General features: G+C 48.9%; 1 protein-coding gene across 2 annotated transcripts in view; it reads left to right on the forward strand.

Moving 5' to 3' along the window:
• The window catches only part of CLPB (ClpB family mitochondrial disaggregase), a 1,099,187-nt gene that overhangs the window by 605,894 nt on the left and 473,434 nt on the right, over positions 1–19,859 (forward strand). For both annotated transcript variants that reach the window (XM_078658618.1, XM_078658616.1), the window contains exon 7: positions 11,245–11,359. In XM_078658618.1, coding sequence (XP_078514744.1) covers positions 11,245–11,359 — 115 coding nt within the window. The remainder of the gene's footprint in view (positions 1–11,244; positions 11,360–19,859) is intronic.

Consider the following 19,859-nt stretch of genomic DNA (forward strand, 5'->3'; position numbering starts at 1 on the left):
TGCACTCCGCCAGCCAAGCAAAAATCCACGCACCCCCCCAGCACAACTCCAATCCATGCACTATGCCAGCCAAGCACCAGACCACGCACACCACCAGCCAAGCGCCATCCACTCACACCACCTGCCAAGCACCTAACCATGCACTCCGCCAGCCAAGCAAAAATCCACTCACCCCCCCAGCACAACTCCAATCCATGCACTATGCCAGCCAAGCACCAGACCACGCACACCACCAGCCAAGCGCCAGTCCACGCACACCAACAATCCAAGCACAATCCTGCACACACCACCATCGAAATTAGAATTTTTTAAAGAAATACCACAAATCAAATGTAGAAACCTACAAATCTGCTAACACAAATTCAAAAACTAAATGCTTTGCACTAATGCAAACCTAAAAGCAAACTAAAAAATATTACAGAAAACAGACCAGACAGTACACTTACAAGCTCAATGAAACTCCCAAAACATCTTTTGTGTGTGGTACGATTTAAAACAAGCTGGCACACACAATCCAGGATTTGAAGGACAGTCAGGACAGTGCATACGAGACTCCCTCCGCACTTCTCTTCGCCAACAGACTCTACATCTTTTAGTGGGATTGTCTTTTGCAGTTGTGGGAGGAATGTATTCTGGAAAGTGCCGATCTTTCAGTCTAGCCACTTCCTCCACCACTCCAAATCTTGGCACAGTTGCCTGTTCCACTAGTACAAGGCTGCCTATTATAGTCTCCTGAAACTTAACAAAAGGCATCTTTGACTCAAGACAATATTTCTGGAAAACAACAAAAGCATTAAAGGATGCCAAGTGGAAAAGATGGATAGCCAACTTCTTGTACCAAACGTAAGCCTTTCGAAGAGCAGCATAAGGTTCCAACCTCTGATCTACTCTGTCAACACCACCCATGTTCCTATTATAGTCTAAAATGCACACAGGTTTACGCACTTCAGCAGTCTCACCCCGAACTGGCAGAGCTTCAGTGCTTTCGTCATGGATAGTAGTCAGCATGTAAACATCTCTCCTGTCTGAAAACTTCACAGCTAGAAGCTTCCCACATCGCAATGCAGTAGACTGTCCCCGCACAAGCCTTTTGCAAACAAGTTCTATTGGGAAACCTTTCCGGTTACTGCGCATCGTGCCACATGCAACAGTGCCCACTTTGGCCAACTCCTTGAACAAACGCACACTAGTGTAGAAGTTATCTACATATAAATGGTGGCCTTTGTTAAATAATCGTCTATCTAGTTCCCACACAATTTTCTCAGTCACTCCAAAAGTGGACGGACAAGCAGAAGTGTTAATGCTGGAATCCTTACCGGTGTACACCCTGAAATTATAAACATATCCAGTATCACTGTCACACAGCATATACAGTTTGATGCCATAGCGTGCCCTCTTACTAGGAATGTATTGCCTAAAAACCAAGTGGCCCTTGAACAATACCAAAGACTCGTCCACAGCTATTTCTCTTCCAGGTGCAAAGATCTCAGGAAAACGATCAACAAAGTGATCAAGGACAGGCCGAATCTTAAAAAGACGGTCACAATCAGGGTGATCGCGTGGCAACGCTAAATCATTATCAACAAAATGCATCATGCGAAGAAGAAGCATATATCGATCACGAGTCATAACTGCTGGAAATATAGATGTTGCCATCAAGGGACTAGTGGACCAATAAGAAGACATTGATGGCTTCCTTAGCAAGCCCATCAAAAAAGTTAATCCCAAAAACTTCTTCATCTCTTCAACATATGTGGGAGACCAATGGGTAGCTCTAGAATGGGGCTTAAGGCTGGCACTGTGGTCCCTCAAATACTGCTCTGCATACAAATTAGTTTGCTCCACAATCTCCTGCAAAAACTCATCGTCAAAAAACAACTGAAAAAATTGAATTGGCAAAAAATTGTCAGTATTCACTCTACACCCTGAAACACCAGTGAAGTCTGGCAATTCCGGCTGCACCATGCCAGGGGCAACCCAGACGTCATCAGTAACACCAGAAGAAGAAGCCACCCTAGCCTGCAGGCCAGATGCCTCTTGCTGCACTACATCAACGGGAACACTAGCATCCCCAGATGCCTCTTGCATCACTACACCAACAGGAATACTAGCATCCCCAGATACATTTTGCATCTCTACACCAACAGGAGAACTCACATCCCCAGCTGCCTCTTGCATCTCAACATCAACAGAAGAACTCGCATCCCCAGATGCCACTTGCTGCTCAACAACAACAGAAAGACTAGCAGCACCAGATGCCTCATGCTGCTCTACAACAGGAAGACTAGCAGCACCAGATAACTTTTGGCGCACCACAGCAATGTGAAACCTTTTGGGCGCAGCCTTTACCACACTTGCCTCTTCCCGACGAGAAAAAAAGGGAAACCTTGAGGACCTAGGCTGCCGCTCACATGGCTCTTGCCTCTCTACCGGCACATCAATGTCCCTCTCTACCACAGGCACTTCATCAGCACTAGAAGAAGAATCATCATCCGATGATGCCATGCGAAGAGAAAACTCACTGCCTGAATCTTCTGCACCTACCTCATGCTCCGAATCGGAGTCAGTGTCTGGACCATGGTCAGAGGAAGACTCAAAAAGCAAACTAACAACCTGCCTAGCAGTCATCCTGCGAGCAGCCATTATCCTTACAAAGCAAGAAGACTACACACACAAGTGAACAACAACCTACACTGTGCAAAGTAAGAAGTAAACAAGGTAGAGTTTTCACACAAAAATCAATACACTCAAAAACAATTCAAATCTAACCAAATATAAGAACACTCACCAGCACCTACTCTGCTGAAACACAGCAAAAAGAAAGGAAATCCCACTGGAAAGAAAAAAAAAGTATAGATTAGGCAAAGTACACATCAAGCAGCAATACAAAAAAAAAAGTTAAAAATCAAGAAACACAAAGCCACACAAACAGCAATAACTTCACTTTTCATAAAAACACATTCATCTAGGAAGAGTAGTACAAAAAACATTTACTTACCAAGCACATGCAACTACACAAGCTGCAACACCAGCATTAACTGTACCACAACCTACACCAATACAAGCAGCAAAAGCCTGGATCAAAAACAAAGAAGAAAAAAAAAATTAATACTACATTTCACAAACAACATAACAAATGAATAAACAACACACAAATGTACCCCCAAAATCACATCCACACAGATGGGCCATCAAAAAGGGCAAAACGGACAAAAGTACAGGTTGATTTCCCCACCGGGGGGGGGGAGGGCCAGAAAATCTAAATTTAAAATCTGACCCACCTGGAAGCGACCCTTGCCCAATGGGTCACTTCCTACAATCTAAAATAAGATCCCTGGTGCTAGTGGGGGCATTTCCACCACACAATCGCAATGCTGTGCGCGACCGTGAGGCAGAAATGCCCTGCAAAGAGACATCAGAAGAGAGGAAATTCACTTACCTCTCCCCTGATGCCTCTTTGCAGCCCCAAACCCCCCCAAATATCTCAAAACCAACCTAACACCTCCAGGCGCAGGAAGCAAATGGCTTCCCGACCGCCTGGGAATCCCTGAAGATGTTGGCGCGTGCTGTGCGCGTTGACGTCATCAGGGATTCTGGTGGGGAGGGGGACAACAGAATTACTGTGGTTAACTGTGATGCTGGACAGAGGAACTTGCATCCTTGATTTTCACAAGCGCAATCCAAAAACAATTCCTATGACCAGGAGCTTCTTTCTCCCCATCTGCTGCTCTCATCAGTCTCTGACCATTTATACACATAAGAGGCATGTGAACTCACACAGAAGATCCCCGTTTGGCAACGCCCACCAACTAGCAGAGTGCACCATCTTTCCTAAATTTACCCACTATGATGGACAGCTCACTCAAGGGACCCCTGCGCACATCGGTGCAATTGCATAGTAACGCACACATGGACACTGGAGACAAAGATGGCGCTCAAGTTGCAGCACAAATTCAGGAAAACAATCCTCAGCCCAAAAACATTTGTGAGCTTCCCACTATGATGGACAGCTCACTCAAGGGACCGCTGCGCACATCGGTGCAATGGCATAATAACACACACAAAGGTCACTAGAGACAAAGCAGGTGATCGAGTTGCAGCACAAATTCAGGAAAACATTCATCAGCCCAAAAACATTTGTGACCTTCCCACTATGATGGACAGCTCACACAAGGGACCCCTGCGCACATCTGTGCAATTGCATAGTAAAGCACACATGGACACTGGAGACAAAGATGGCGCTCGAGTTGCAGCACAAATTCAGGAAAACAATCCTCAGCCCAAAAACATTTGTGAGCTTCCCACTATGATGGACAGCTCACTCAAGGGACCCCTGCGCACATCGGTGCAATGGCATAATAACACACACAAAGGTCACTAGAGACAAAGCAGGTGATCGAGTTGCAGCACAAATTTAGGAAAACATTCATCAGCCCAAAAACATTTGTGGCCTTTCCACTATGATGGACAGCTCACACAAGGGACCCCTGTGCACATCTGTGCAATTGCATAGAAACGCACACATGGTCACTGGAGACAAAGATGGCGATCGAGTTGCAGCACAAATTCAGGAAAAAAATTATCAGCCCAAAAACATTTGTGAGCTTCCCACTATGATGGACAGCTCACTCAAGGGACCCCTTCGCACATCGCTGCGATGGCATAGTAACACACACATGGTCACTGGAGACAAAGCATGTGTTTGAATTGCAGCACAAATAAAAAATAAATAAAAAAAATCAGCCCAAAAACAATAGTGAGCTTTGCCTAGGCAGGACAGGTGTGTTTTTTAGCCACTTCAGATAAACACAAACTAATAGAAATGAAGGACAGAGGCACTTGCATCCTTGATAAATATTAGCACAATAACACTATTTTCAAAATGTCCCCCATAAGCATTTTCTTTTGAAAAAACGAACATTCCTCAACATATGAGGCACACAAACACATCTAAATAATGATCCCCCAAAAAGGGGAGCGACCCTTCCCCAAGGGGCCGCTCCCCGAACAACGAAAGTGGCAAAAAAAATTTAAAAAAAATGAAATCCCTAATATTCCAGCTGCACGATCGCACGATCGTGCAGCAGAAATGCTCTAAAATTACATCGAGGGAAAGGAAAGGCCTTTCCTTCCCCTCGATGAACGTTTCAAAATATTCCCCCCTGCCCCAGCCGCAAAACAAACCTCTTTCCTATCCGACGCGCAGGAAGCAAATGGTTTCCCTGCGCGTCGGTAAACAAAAGGAACCCCCAGTGACGTCAGCGCGCGAGCATTGATGACGCGGGCGGGGGGAGGCAGGGGAAGGTCTTCCCCTGCCATCCCGGCTGAAAAGCAAAAAATCGAGCAGACTTGGGGGGAGCGCTGGCGCTTCCCCCGAGGGTGGGGCTCATGACGAGCTGGGCTCGTCATCAGCGTGCGAGCGCCCTGCTCCATGACGAGCCCAGCTCGTCATCAGCCCCGAAGGGGTTAAAACGGCACCAGTAAGCACATGGTTCATCACGTATTCAGATTAAGATAACTCCTTCGACGACAAAGGTTTATAATGATCCGGTAGGCTTCGAGTCTACTTCTCAAGACTTTTAGATTCATTTGTGCTTGTTGGTTGTTATTTCTCTTACACAACCACAGTATAGAATTGCATGAGAAGTGTGGCTCACTGGTTAGAGGAGGCAGACCTGGAAGCAGAGGTCAGCCCGGGACCAGGGTTCAATTCCCGGCTCGGCGGGGTCTTGAGTCCTAAAATGTCCATGGACTCGACAATTCTCCCTCCGGTGCCTACTCGATTCACGGGTTCACACTCTGCGACTCTGGGCAATAGCTTGCTTAATCTCCACAACGGCCCCTCGCTTGCGGATACCCTGCTGGGGTTATCTCACAGGGGAATACCAGGACGGGTTCCCTAAGCAAGCGCTTAGAAACCGCTCGGTGATTTGCGCTATATAAATTCCTGTACATTTATATTTACATTTACATGATACTCCACAGGAGGATTACGCCCTGAATTGAAATCACCAGCACGCAGCATCACTCCTTAAGAATGCATGTATTCACTATCACCTTCCCCAAGGGGCCGCTCCCCGAACAACGAAAGTGGCAAAAAAAAATAAAAAAAAATGAAATCCCTAATATTCCAGCTGCACGATCGCACGATCGTGCAGCAGAAATGCTCTAAAATTACATCGAGGGAAAGGAAAGGCCTTTCCTTCCCCTCGATGAACGTTTCAAAATATTCCCCCCTGCCCCAGCCGCAAAACAAACCTCTTTCCTATCCGACGCGCAGGAAGCAAATGGTTTCCCTGCGCGTCGGTAAACAAAAGGAACCCCCAGTGACGTCAGCGCGCGAGCATTGATGACGCGGGCGGGGGGAGGCAGGGGAAGGTCTTCCCCTGCCATCCCGGCTGAAAAGCAAAAAATCGAGCAGACTTGGGGGGAGCGCTGGCGCTTCCCCCGAGGGTGGGGCTCATGACGAGCTGGGCTCGTCATCAGCGTGCGAGCGCCCTGCTCCATGACGAGCCCAGCTCGTCATCAGCCCCGAAGGGGTTAAAACGGCACCAGTAAGCACATGGTTCATCACGTATTCAGATTAAGATAACTCCTTCGACGACAAAGGTTTATAATGATCCGGTAGGCTTCGAGTCTACTTCTCAAGACTTTTAGATTCATTTGTGCTTGTTGGTTGTTATTTCTCTTACACAACCACAGTATAGAATTGCATGAGAAGTGTGGCTCACTGGTTAGAGGAGGCAGACCTGGAAGCAGAGGTCAGCCCGGGACCAGGGTTCAATTCCCGGCTCGGCGGGGTCTTGAGTCCTAAAATGTCCATGGACTCGACAATTCTCCCTCCGGTGCCTACTCGATTCACGGGTTCACACTCTGCGACTCTGGGCAATAGCTTGCTTAATCTCCACAACGGCCCCTCGCTTGCGGATACCCTGCTGGGGTTATCTCACAGGGGAATACCAGGACGGGTTCCCTAAGCAAGCGCTTAGAAACCGCTCGGTGATTTGCGCTATATAAATTCCTGTACATTTATATTTACATTTACATGATACTCCACAGGAGGATTACGCCCTGAATTGAAATCACCAGCACGCAGCATCACTCCTTAAGAATGCATGTATTCACTATCACCTTCCCCAAGGGGCCGCTCCCCGAACAACGAAAGTGGCAAAAAAAAATAAAAAAAAATGAAATCCCTAATATTCCAGCTGCACGATCGCACGATCGTGCAGCAGAAATGCTCTAAAATTACATCGAGGGAAAGGAAAGGCCTTTCCTTCCCCTCGATGAACGTTTCAAAATATTCCCCCCTGCCCCAGCCGCAAAACAAACCTCTTTCCTATCCGACGCGCAGGAAGCAAATGGTTTCCCTGCGCGTCGGTAAACAAAAGGAACCCCCAGTGACGTCAGCGCGCGAGCATTGATGACGCGGGCGGGGGGAGGCAGGGGAAGGTCTTCCCCTGCCATCCCGGCTGAAAAGCAAAAAATCGAGCAGACTTGGGGGGAGCGCTGGCGCTTCCCCCGAGGGTGGGGCTCATGACGAGCTGGGCTCGTCATCAGCGTGCGAGCGCCCTGCTCCATGACGAGCCCAGCTCGTCATCAGCCCCGAAGGGGTTAAAACGGCACCAGTAAGCACATGGTTCATCACGTATTCAGATTAAGATAACTCCTTCGACGACAAAGGTTTATAATGATCCGGTAGGCTTCGAGTCTACTTCTCAAGACTTTTAGATTCATTTGTGCTTGTTGGTTGTTATTTCTCTTACACAACCACAGTATAGAATTGCATGAGAAGTGTGGCTCACTGGTTAGAGGAGGCAGACCTGGAAGCAGAGGTCAGCCCGGGACCAGGGTTCAATTCCCGGCTCGGCGGGGTCTTGAGTCCTAAAATGTCCATGGACTCGACAATTCTCCCTCCGGTGCCTACTCGATTCACGGGTTCACACTCTGCGACTCTGGGCAATAGCTTGCTTAATCTCCACAACGGCCCCTCGCTTGCGGATACCCTGCTGGGGTTATCTCACAGGGGAATACCAGGACGGGTTCCCTAAGCAAGCGCTTAGAAACCGCTCGGTGATTTGCGCTATATAAATTCCTGTACATTTATATTTACATTTACATGATACTCCACAGGAGGATTACGCCCTGAATTGAAATCACCAGCACGCAGCATCACTCCTTAAGAATGCATGTATTCACTATCACCACGTGCACATGCACCACTAGTCCCAAAATAAACTGTAAGTAAGTAACACGATGCCAACCATGTATACATTAGAACTAAGACCTAGAACCATCTCTTCTACAGGCAATCGCCAAGGCGGCGCAGACCCTTAAATACATTGCACCGGCTTGTGCAGAACAACCACCATGAAATAATAAGGTATGATGAGACCCTAACAATATTGGCTCTGTGACATAAAAACCATGGTTTATCATATTTGGCACTAAGGTCTTTATCATATATTGATTCTAGAACCAGTGAGTACTACAGGTGCTTGTCGGGTGACATGCACCATCTACATTAGAAGACCAGACGAATCATACACCTAATATTAAGGTGAGCCTAATAAGGGGGTTTCCCTCCTTTTAGTTTTTAAACACTGACACACAGTAGGCCCTGGCCCAATGTTATTTACATTAATAGGCTGTCCAACCAGTATCCAGGCCTGATGAAGACCCGCTTTAGATGCACATAAATCAGCACATCGCCCCCAGGGTCGAAACCTCGACGTTCTATGCCATATATCCGTCTGCACAAAGTCCTGTTGAACAAAAGGAACAATTTAAATCTCATGTGACTATTGTGCCTTACAGTGGATATTCTGAAAAAGTTTTTTCTTTTATGTATTTATGTTTTGTCACCTGTAACACTCAGTCACCAGTCACGACCTAGGCACTTTGTTTATTCACAGCCCATGTGTTCTATGTATATTGGATAGCATATCTGATTCATTGCAGAAACCAAAGTTTGAAAAGATTGAATACTAAAAGACATACTTTTTCCTTTTGTTTGTGGTCAATGTGTAATCATTGCATATATCCTTCATTGGATATATGGCTATATCCATGTATTAAGTACTATGTTGAATTGAATTGTTTTTTCCGACAGAACCATTCTTGTTTGTTTAATTACCCGCCCAGGTTCTGAGGTTTACAGGGTTACCCCATTACACTTAATGGGGCTCCCCGAAGGGAGGCCAGTGCATCCATCCAATCATCCCCGTCTATTTGGCCAAGGTCACCCGCTCATGCCTCTCTAAGTTTATCCAATGTCGTAGAACTATTGGTCACCAGTGACTGATAGATTTTTGAGATTTTATAGTGCTGCAGATCACCCATAAATACTTTGGCTTCTATCGGACTGAATTCGGAGAGAGCCTCTAACTCTGCGATACGAGGATGGATGGCATGCCGGAATTGGAGGTATTTGTAAACTTGCGTTTTAGGCATCTGGTGCTCCCATTGAAGATCTTGGACTGATTTCAGAACAGAGCCTCGCATCACATCACCCAATGTTGAGATTCCTATGTTATCCCACCCTCGAAATCCGGATAACGCAGCTAGCGGCAGCAATCAGCTATTGTGCCACAGTGGGGTTTCCCCAGTCAGCTTACTCCACCACCCCATCTTGCGGAGGGATTGTTTCCATACTTTGAATACCACCCGAGGGGCCGACGGTAAGGAGTTGCGTAGCGGCGTCGAATACAATATGGTATGTAGAGTGAACTCTCCCATACACCTTCGCTTCACTGCAAAAACGGGGTCCATCCTATCCCCATACCACCATTCGTTCAGCACCAAGAGATGCAATGCCATGTAATACAATTAGACATCCGATGTGGCCAACCCCCCACAGTACGTTGACTGGAAGCAAAAGCACAGCGCCACATTTCACATAATAATTCAAAATCGGTTATGTCATTTGATCAAGACTCCCATTCCATCTAACACTCATTAAAAAAAGATTCAAATAACCACATCCATTCTTCAATCATTCAGTTCATAAATACACTCAGAACACATTCACACAAAGTGCTTATCAAAAATTAAGGCCAAATCGTGGGCGATGAAATGAGTCCTGAAGAAGTCTCCTGGTGACCAGACCTGGATGATCAGACGTCAGGACAGACTAGTAGCGCTACTAGTCTGTCCTGACGTCTGACGTCTGATCATTCTGTGAAATGTTTGGTTATTTTTGTTACTTCTTTCTTTAAAGAAAAAATATACGTTTATATAAGAGAAATGAAATAAAAAATGTATCTTGTCTTATAATATGGTTTCCTTGAATTGCTTCTGGTGTCAGTGAACTTACCACTGCTAATTTATGTAAGGACCCTAGTTGGGCCTTTTGTATGAGAAAGGGCGGTCTGTTTTGTTGTTCTGTATAGTGCACTCTCTGATTCCCTATATCCGCCTCGCTGCACTGAACCCATTTGTTGGTCTGACTGCACTCCCTGATTCCCTGTGTTTCTAGTGTTGCACCGATTCCCTTTTTTGGCCAGACTGCACTCCCTGATTCTCTCTGTCTGCCTGACTGAACTCCCTGATTCTTTTTGTCTACCTCATTGCACTGATTCCCTCTGTTTGCCTCTTTGCACTGATTCTCTTTGTCTGCCTGACTACACCTCCTTATTTCCCTTGCCTGCTTGTTGCACTGATTTTGCTTTTAGCCTGACTGCACTCCTTGATTTCCTTTGTCTGCCTCATTGCACAGATTCCATGTGTTCGTCTGACTGGCACTGCACTCCCTGATTCCCTTTGTCAGCCTTGTTGCTCTGATTCCCTTTGTCTGCCTGACTGCACACCCTGATTCTCTTAGTCTGCTTCATTGCACTGATTCCCTTTGTCTGCCTGACTGCACGCCCTGATTCTTTAAGTCTGCGTCATTGCACTGATTCCCTTTGTCTGCCTTATGCACTGATTCCCTTTTTCTGCCAGACTGCACTCACTGATTGCATTTGTCTGCCTGACTGAACTCCCTGGTTCCCTTTGTTTCCCTTCCCTGATTTCCTTTGCTTGCTTGTTGCACTGATTCTATTTGCCTACCTGACTGCACCCCATGTTTTACCAGCAGGCATGTCTTGTGACCAGAGGTGTCTTTTGAATCTGTACCTCTTTCCAACAGTCTTCTTTGTATTGGTGATGTTGCTTCATTTATGTTGTGTACCTGGAATTAAAAAACAAGACCTAAAAGACCAAAAAAGATTGTGTGTGCTAATGAACGCTGGTTCTTTGTTACAGTTTCAGGAAGAGCAGAAGAGGAGAGCGCTGGAGGAGCGGCGTAGATTCCCCCTGGAGCAGCGGCTGAAGGAGCACATCATCGGGCAGGAGAGCGCCATCGCCACCGTGGCCGCAGGTACTGCTGGTGCTGCACGTGCTAAGGTCTGCCTCCCTGCCTCACACCTCCCATCAAGGGCCTAGCACACCGTGACCGCAGGTACCTCTGGTGCTGCACGTGCTAAGGTCTGCCTCCCTGCCTCACACCTCCCATCAAGGGCCTAGCACACCGTGACCGCAGGTACTTCTGGTGCTGCACGTGCTAAGGTCTGCCTCCCTGCCTCACACCTCCCATCAAGGGCCTAGCACACCGTGACCGCAGGTACTTCTGGTGCTGCACATGCTAAGGTCTGCCTCCCTGCCTCACACCTCCCATCAAGGGCCTAGCACACCGTGACCGCAGGTACTTCTGGTGCTGCTGGTGCTAAGGTCTGCCTCCCTGCCTCACACCGCCCATCAAGGACCTAGCACACCGTGACCGCAGGTACTTCTGGTGCTGCTGGTGCTAAGGTCTGCCTCCCTGCCTCACACCTCCCATCAAGGGCCTAGCACACCGTGACCGCAGGTACCTCTGGTGCTGCACGTGCGAAGGTCTGCCTCCCTGCCTCACACCTCCCATCAAGGGCCTAGCACACCGTGACCGCAGGTACTTCTGGTGCTGCACGTGCTAAGGTCTGCCTCCCTGCCTCACACCTCCCATCAAGGGCCTAGCACACCGTGACCGCAGGTACTTCTGGTGCTGCACATGCTAAGGTCTGCCTCCCTGCCTCACACCTCCCATCAAGGGCCTAGCACACCGTGACCGCAGGTACTTCTGGTGCTGCTGGTGCTAAGGTCTGCCTCCCTGCCTCACACCGCCCATCAAGGACCTAGCACACCGTGACCGCAGGTACTTCTGGTGCTGCTGGTGCTAAGGTCTGCCTCCCTGCCTCACACCTCCCATCAAGGGCCTAGCACACCGTGACCGCAGGTACCTCTGGTGCTGCACGTGCGAAGGTCTGCCTCCCTGCCTCACACCTCCCATCAAGGGCCTAGCACACCGTGACCGCAGGTACTTCTGGTGCTGCACGTGCTAAGGTCTGCCTCCCTGCCTCACACCTCCCATCAAGGGCCTAGCACACCGTGACCGCAGGTACTTCTGGTGCTGCTGGTGCTAAGGTCTGCCTCCCTGCCTCACACCTCCCATCAAGGGCCTAGCACACCGTGACCGCAGGTACTTCTGGTGCTGCTGGTGCTAAGGTCTGCCTCCCTGCCTCACACCTCCCATCAAGGGCCTAGCACACCGTGACCGCAGGTACTTCTGGTGCTGCACGTGCTAAGGTCTGCCTCCCTGCCTCACACCTCCCATCAAGGGCCTAGCACACCGTGACCGCAGGTACTTCTGGTGCTGCACGTGCTAAGGTCTGCCTCCCTGCCTCACACCTCCCATCAAGGGCCTAGCACACCGTGACCGCAGGTACTTCTGGTGCTGCTGGTGCTAAGGTCTGCCTCCCTGCCTCACACCTCCCATCAAGGGCCTAGCACACCGTGACCGCAGGTACTTCTGGTGCTGCTGGTGCTAAGGTCTGCCTCCCTGCCTCACACCTCCCATCAAGGGCCTAGCACACCGTGACCGCAGGTACTTCTGGTGCTGCTGGTGCTAAGGTCTGCCTCCCTGCCTCACACCTCCCATCAAGGGCCTAGCACACCGTGACCGCAGGTACTTCTGGTGCTGCTGGTGCTAAGGTCTGCCTCCCTGCCTCACACCTCCCATCAAGGGCCTAGCACACCGTGACCGCAGGTACTTCTGGTGCTGCTGGTGCTAAGGTCTGCCTCCCTGCCTCACACCTCCCATCAAGGGCCTAGCACACCGTGACCGCCGGTACTTCTGGTGCTGCTGGTGCTAAGGTCTGCCTCCCTGCCTCACACCTCCCATCAAGGGCCTAGCACACCGTGACCGCCGGTACTTCTGGTGCTGCTGGTGCTAAGGTCTGCCTCCCTGCCTCACACCTCCCATCAAGGGCCTAGCACACCGTGACCGCAGGTACTTCTGGTGCTGCACGTGCGAAGGTCTGCCTCCCTGCCTCACACCTCCCATCAAGGGCCTAGCACACCGTGACCGCAGGTACTTCTGGTGCTGCACGTGCTAAGGTCTGCCTCCCTGCCTCACACCTCCCATCAAGGGCCTAGCACACCGTGACCGCAGGTACTTCTGGTGCTGCACGTGCTAAGGTCTGCCTCCCTGCCTCACACCTCCCATCAAGGGCCTAGCACACCGTGACCGCAGGTACTTCTGGTGCTGCTGGTGCTAAGGTCTGCCTCCCTGCCTCACACCTCCCATCAAGGGCCTAGCACACCGTGACCGCAGGTACTTCTGGTGCTGCACGTGCTAAGGTCTGCCTCCCTGCCTCACACCTCCCATCAAGGGCCTAGCACACCGTGACCGCAGGTACTTCTGGTGCTGCTGGTGCTAAGGTCTGCCTCCCTGCCTCACACCTCCCATCAAGGGCCTAGCACACCGTGACCGCCGGTACTTCTGGTGCTGCTGGTGCTAAGGTCTGCCTCCCTGCCTCACACCTCCCATCAAGGGCCTAGCACACCGTGACCGCAGGTACTTCTGGTGCTGCTGGTGCTAAGGTCTGCCTCCCTGCCTCACACCTCCCATCAAGGGCCTAGCACACCGTGACCGCAGGTACTTCTGGTGCTGCACGTGCTAAGGTCTGCCTCCCTGCCTCACACCTCCCATCAAGGGCCTAGCACACCGTGACCGCAGGTACTTCTGGTGCTGCTGGTGCTAAGGTCTGCCTCCCTGCCTCACACCTCCCATCAAGGGCCTAGCACACCGTGACCGCAGGTACTTCTGGTGCTGCACGTGCTAAGGTCTGCCTCCCTGCCTCACACCTCCCATCAAGGGCCTAGCACACCGTGACCGCAGGTACTTCTGGTGCTGCTGGTGCTAAGGTCTGCCTCCCTGCCTCACACCTCCCATCAAGGGCCTAGCACACCGTGACCGCCGGTACTTCTGGTGCTGCTGGTGCTAAGGTCTGCCTCCCTGCCTCACACCTCCCATCAAGGGCCTAGCACACCGTGACCGCAGGTACTTCTGGTGCTGCTGGTGCTAAGGTCTGCCTCCCTGCCTCACACCTCCCATCAAGGGCCTAGCACACCGTGACCGCCGGTACTTCTGGTGCTGCTGGTGCTAAGGTCTGCCTCCCTGCCTCACACCTCCCATCAAGGGCCTGGCACACCGTGTCCGCAGCTACTGCTGGTGCTGCTGGTACTGCTGGTGCCAGGGTCTGCATCCCTGCCTCACACCTCCCATCAAGGGCCTGGCACACCGTGTCCGCAGCTACTGCTGGTGCTGCTGGTACTGCTGGTGCCAGGGTCTGCATCCCTGCCTCACACCTCCCATCAAGGGCCTGGAACACCGTGTCCGCAACTACTGCTGGTGCTGCTGGTACTGCAGGTGCTGCACGTGCTAAGGTCTGCCTCCCTGCCTCACACCTCCCATCAAGGCCCTGGCACACCGTGGTGGCATCCGCCTGCCCTTCACATGGCCATGAGTCTTGTTTGTGTGAAATAAGATGTTGGATCAACACGAGATGAGCAAAGCAGAGATCTAAGTGACAGCCCTAAGGTTTTTTTTAGGAGAAGCACGGGCTAAGTAATGAGAACGAATCTAGGAATTAAAAAACCACAGTGTGTGGCTTATCCTTCCATAGACTTCTATGAGTAAACCCCCACTAGCAGGCCATTGTTCCGTGACTCCTTTACCTGTATTAAAGGGTAAGGACTGAAGGTGTTGGATTCTTAGGCGCGAATCTCTGTTGTGCCCACTAGATAATTTTCCGTCTGTCTTTGAAAAAGTTGTTGTCCACAGACTGTTGTGGATGCTGCTTCAGCAAGGTGCCTACCTCGCCCCCCTCCACTGGGGCCTGAGACGCATGAGAAGGAGACTTCACTCAAGGAAGTGAGCTGGGAGCATCAGTGTGTGCGTTAATAAAATCAACATAGGTCAGTGAGGCTTTATAAATAATGAAAACATCTGTACAACTCAGAACCTTGTGAAACAGTGACTGCGGCAATTATTTTAATGTAAATCCAAAGTACACTGCTATATAAATGTGAACACCTTAACAATTCAACCTTGAGCTGCGGCTCAGCAGTCGTGATTTCAGTTCCAGCCTGTTCTAAGATTTCAGGGTTTGAAACGCACACGACCTGTCCTTTGGTGTAATCACCCTAGGTTTAAAGTGTGGCTGTATCAGTAGACCTTGGATATAGTAGTCATTCTGGGCAAGAAAACCCCCAAATCCAGCTGCTTCACTTTTCATGATGCAAAAAGTGACTAAAAAGTGATTCTCAGATGTAAACATCTACAACGAGCATTCAAGAGTTCTTTGGAGTTTTGTTGCATCTGAAAGGCCCTTTGGTTTTGTGTTCATGCTGCCCTCAGCTTGGTTAACATTGTGCTCTCATAATGAAATTAAAAGAACATTTATAAAGCGCGGTAGCTACCCTCGGGCATCCCAGCTGCCCACTGGTGTGGGTGAACCTTAACTACTGGTCTTTTGCTTGTCTACTGCTCTCCTACTATAGATGGTTGCTTTGTGTGTCCACTTCACATGTCCCCAAAATTTATTATGTTTTTTGAACCATTGACACTACCAACTCTAAGCTATTTCTTAAAACACTGGCAGTGCTTCGGTTCCTCTACATACGTGTGCGGGCACGTGCACCGGTCTGAGTCATGAGTAGCATTGTATCTCATCCCTTGCACTTGGTTGCAAAGCATTCCACGCAAAGTGAAAGTATTGGGTATTATTAGTTCCTGGGCTCTACGTGTTATCGACTCATCTCCACAGCCAGCGATCACCCTCGTTTTAACCAAGCCTAACTCACAACGTTTTAGTCTGTCAACATATACACAAAGAAGTACCAGGCTGGACAGATAACGTTGTATTAAATCAGCTACTGCTTAAGAGGTTTGAAATGTTTTATTTATTTAAGCATGCTATTCATTTTGTATGATTGTATTTTATTGATTTTTGGGGGAATTCGCAAGATCATTCTTATGGGTTAATGGATAAAATTGTATCCTATTTTTATAGATTTTTTTTAATGTAGGCTCTCATGCAGCAAATGACCAGCAGATCTCTCACAAACGTTTTCCGCATCTCATTTCACACCAGGCGATGATGATGATGGTGACAGTAATGGTTTGGCCCCTTCTTGTAGTGAAAAAATATACTCCAGTCCAGTGGAATGGACCGCCTTCAACCTACACTTGTTGAAGCTTAGGGAGGTCGATTTACCAAAATACCATTTAGTGCACGTGACATCACATGCTCTTCACCCCCTACTGACATTAAACTGTTGACCCCCTTGTCTCTCAGGTTGTTTCTCAGCGGCCTTCAGATTTGCTGCTGAGGGTCCAGTGGAAGGACAAAAATTGAAACTGCAGGAAGTAACTGGGACTGGGAGAGTCTTGTTTACTATGTCACTGCTTTGCACCCTGAGACCAAGGCAAGCAAGGGCAGCGCCAAGGCTTTCAACAGGCATGCAGGGATGGAAGATGCTGTCCCTCGTTGAGATCTATGGTGGCTTCAGCTCCTCAGACATCCATTATCACATGCACACAGACGATACACAACTATATTTAAAGATAAATTCTCTGGAGGACATCAAATCTCTCAATCTAATGTTACAAAAAACTCTGTCTTGGCTGGCCGAAACCTACCTGAAACTAAACACCTTCAAAACTGAGTTCCTCCTAATCGCTCTACTCAACCAATCAACCATCATATAAGAATGGCTTAAACAACTAACAGCGCTCAACTGCCAACCTCATATTACTGACTCCGCGAAATCGCTGGGATTAACAGTGGACAGAAATCTAAACATGAGTGCTGCAACAAAAGGAGCAAACTTTCAGATGAACATCTAGAGAAAATTAAAACCCTTCCTTCCCACAAATGACTTCAAACTGGCAGACCCAGCAATAGTAATCCCAATACTTGAATATGGTAGTGCAGCTCTTTGCTGACTTCCCAGATCTACAACGGCCCCTCTAAGAGCATTAATCAAGTCAGCGGCCAGGCTCATCACAGGTTCCAAAAGAAAGGGCCACATTTCCCCTGACCTGAAAGTTCTTAACTGGCTAACTTTCAAAGCAAGAATTCAACAAAAAATCGCCTGCATGACTCACAAAGCCCTACATCACAATACTCCAAGGTATCTGGCCCAGAAACTGGTGCTATCATGTGGCAATAAATCCTCCAGGAGCTCCAGTAATCTTCTGAAACCACAAAGATTTCCAAAAAGAAAACATACAACCGTGCCTTCTCTGGAATCGCTCCTAGGATTTGGAATGCACTGCCCCCAGAAACCAGACTGAATCCCTCTACTGCCTCTTTAAAAAAAGTACAATCTCTTCTCATGACTAAATTCACATGATCAAGATATCTAACTCTCTTAACGGCTGCTTGTATTGTAGGACATAACTTTGACATTCAATGTTCTTTTGTTCAACTATCTTTCCTGTAAAGCGCTCAGATACCCGCAAGGGTCATGTTCGCGCTATACAAAACCTTCAAAATAAATAAATGTTGCTGTTTGCAAGCCACAGCTTTGTTTCTCCGAAGAACCACTGTGTGTGATATCGCACGTGTCTTCTACTCCGTCGCTTCTGGGCTCCACTCTGTCTATGCAGTGAGAGGTATTAAGAGAAGACGGATCACAGCCTATCCCTTTCTAATCTGTGCTGAAGAGGCGCTCAGCTCCTTGAGCGAGCGGCTCCATAAATACAGCGCAGAATATTAAAACTTTGTCAGTGGTGTGTTCCTGAAACCTCCCCTGCTGTGAGTTGGAGTCCATTACCAGGACGGATGATGGAGCGCCTCCCGCCCTCACTCACTCACTGAAGGACAGGGGCATCGGTGAAGCCAGCAGCAAGGTGAGGGCATGGTTCGGGGCTAGCTAAGGGCCAAAAGGAAACATAATAATTGCCCTTTGCCTTTGGTTCTCTGTGCTCAATTGGTGGAAAGAAGACAAATGACTTGGTTCGATATTCAATAAAAAGAAACTCTAGGGTTTTGTGTCTGCAGACATTGTGGTGTGTACGCAGTGTCGAGGTATATTCTTAATAAACTGCCTTCAAAACCTGAAGCATGTGATAGAGCTAAGAACTAGAAGGGAAAAAGACCAAAAATCTGAAATTAGAACAAGGCAAATTTTGTAAAACTTTTTTCTAGAAGGAGAGACAGAGCATGGCCCCTGCACAAACCTTCGCATGAAAGGGGTGTCAGGGGTATTGTCTATAGCACCCAACCTTGAAAGGTCATATGGCCGGGCCACACTAGATAGCCTTTTATGAGAGTTAGTCCAAGGTCCCTAGGGCCAGGAGGGTGGAAGGAAGTAATGCCATTAAGATCTATTTTGACTGCCCCTTCAATCCCCTCATTTGACTATGGTAAGTGTATTCTCAAGGTGATACTTACATTAGCATGGGGGCACACACATCCAAAATGTAGATGGGCCAGGGATGGCTCTCTGACAAAGTACAGACTTCAAACAGATCTGTACCTATAGGAAGCAGTTTTCAGTCACATTCCACATAAAGTCTTTCTTTGGATCTAGGCTTGAGTCGAAGTCATCTGACAAGTGCTCCCTGATGCATCCGAAGGCCATCAGGGAGTGGGAGGCGAACCTTCAATTTGCCAAATATACGACAGTGCTGATCATGCTTCAAATCCCAGCCCTGGTCCCGACCTGTTCCCGCTTCAAGTCCTGATTCCAATCCACATCTCCAGCCTTGGGTAAATCAAGGTGAAGTTCCTGGACATGTCGTGACGGGAATCTTACCACTCCCACTCCCACTCTCACTCCAGAGGGGTCATACTGTTGGCCCTCTAAAGGCCTGACTGTGCATAGCATCCGATTCTGACCCCATTTCACAGTTGAAACTGATGCACCCTGAGTTTCCTGGGCCATCTGTGACTGGTAGAGGTCTTCAAGGAGGCAATGCAGAAAATCTTCAGGATGATTTCAGGTCCCTCAGGCCCACAGATTCACAGGGCCCCCTTTCGCATCCCAGCTGGAAGACACCACCCTTGTACTGATTTACCCCATTCATACACTGCCAGTCTCGTACCAGCGCCTGGCTGGGCTACCACTCCTTTGACAAAGGACACATCTGTCCACAGGGTGCTCGTGCCTGCCCTGGCTACGGGGACACCAGTTCCAGAAGCAGTTCCAACACCAAAATCAGATCCGGAGCTGAGTTCGTATTGATCCCGTCCAGTGTCTCGCTATGTGTTTGGCAATGCCTCCATTCTTGCCAGAGAGGTATAATCCTTATTGGCCAGACGGACGAAATAGAAGGTGCCTAAGAATGAGAGCCTCTGCAGGTGCCCACTTAACTTTTCCTGGCACCTAAAAAAAATGGCAGCCTCAGGCCAGTTTTGGACCTTCAATTCCTGAATGCTCTCCTTCAAGAGGACAAGTTCAGAATGCTAACCCTTGCCCAGGTTCTGTCCACTCTGGAACTTGCAGGACACGTACTTTCATGCACTCATCCTGCAGTCCCATAGGTGTTTCAT

The sequence above is a fragment of the Lissotriton helveticus genome, chromosome 8 (assembly GCF_964261635.1).
Source record: "Lissotriton helveticus chromosome 8, aLisHel1.1, whole genome shotgun sequence".
In the NCBI taxonomy this organism is placed as follows: Eukaryota; Metazoa; Chordata; class Amphibia; order Caudata; family Salamandridae; genus Lissotriton; species Lissotriton helveticus.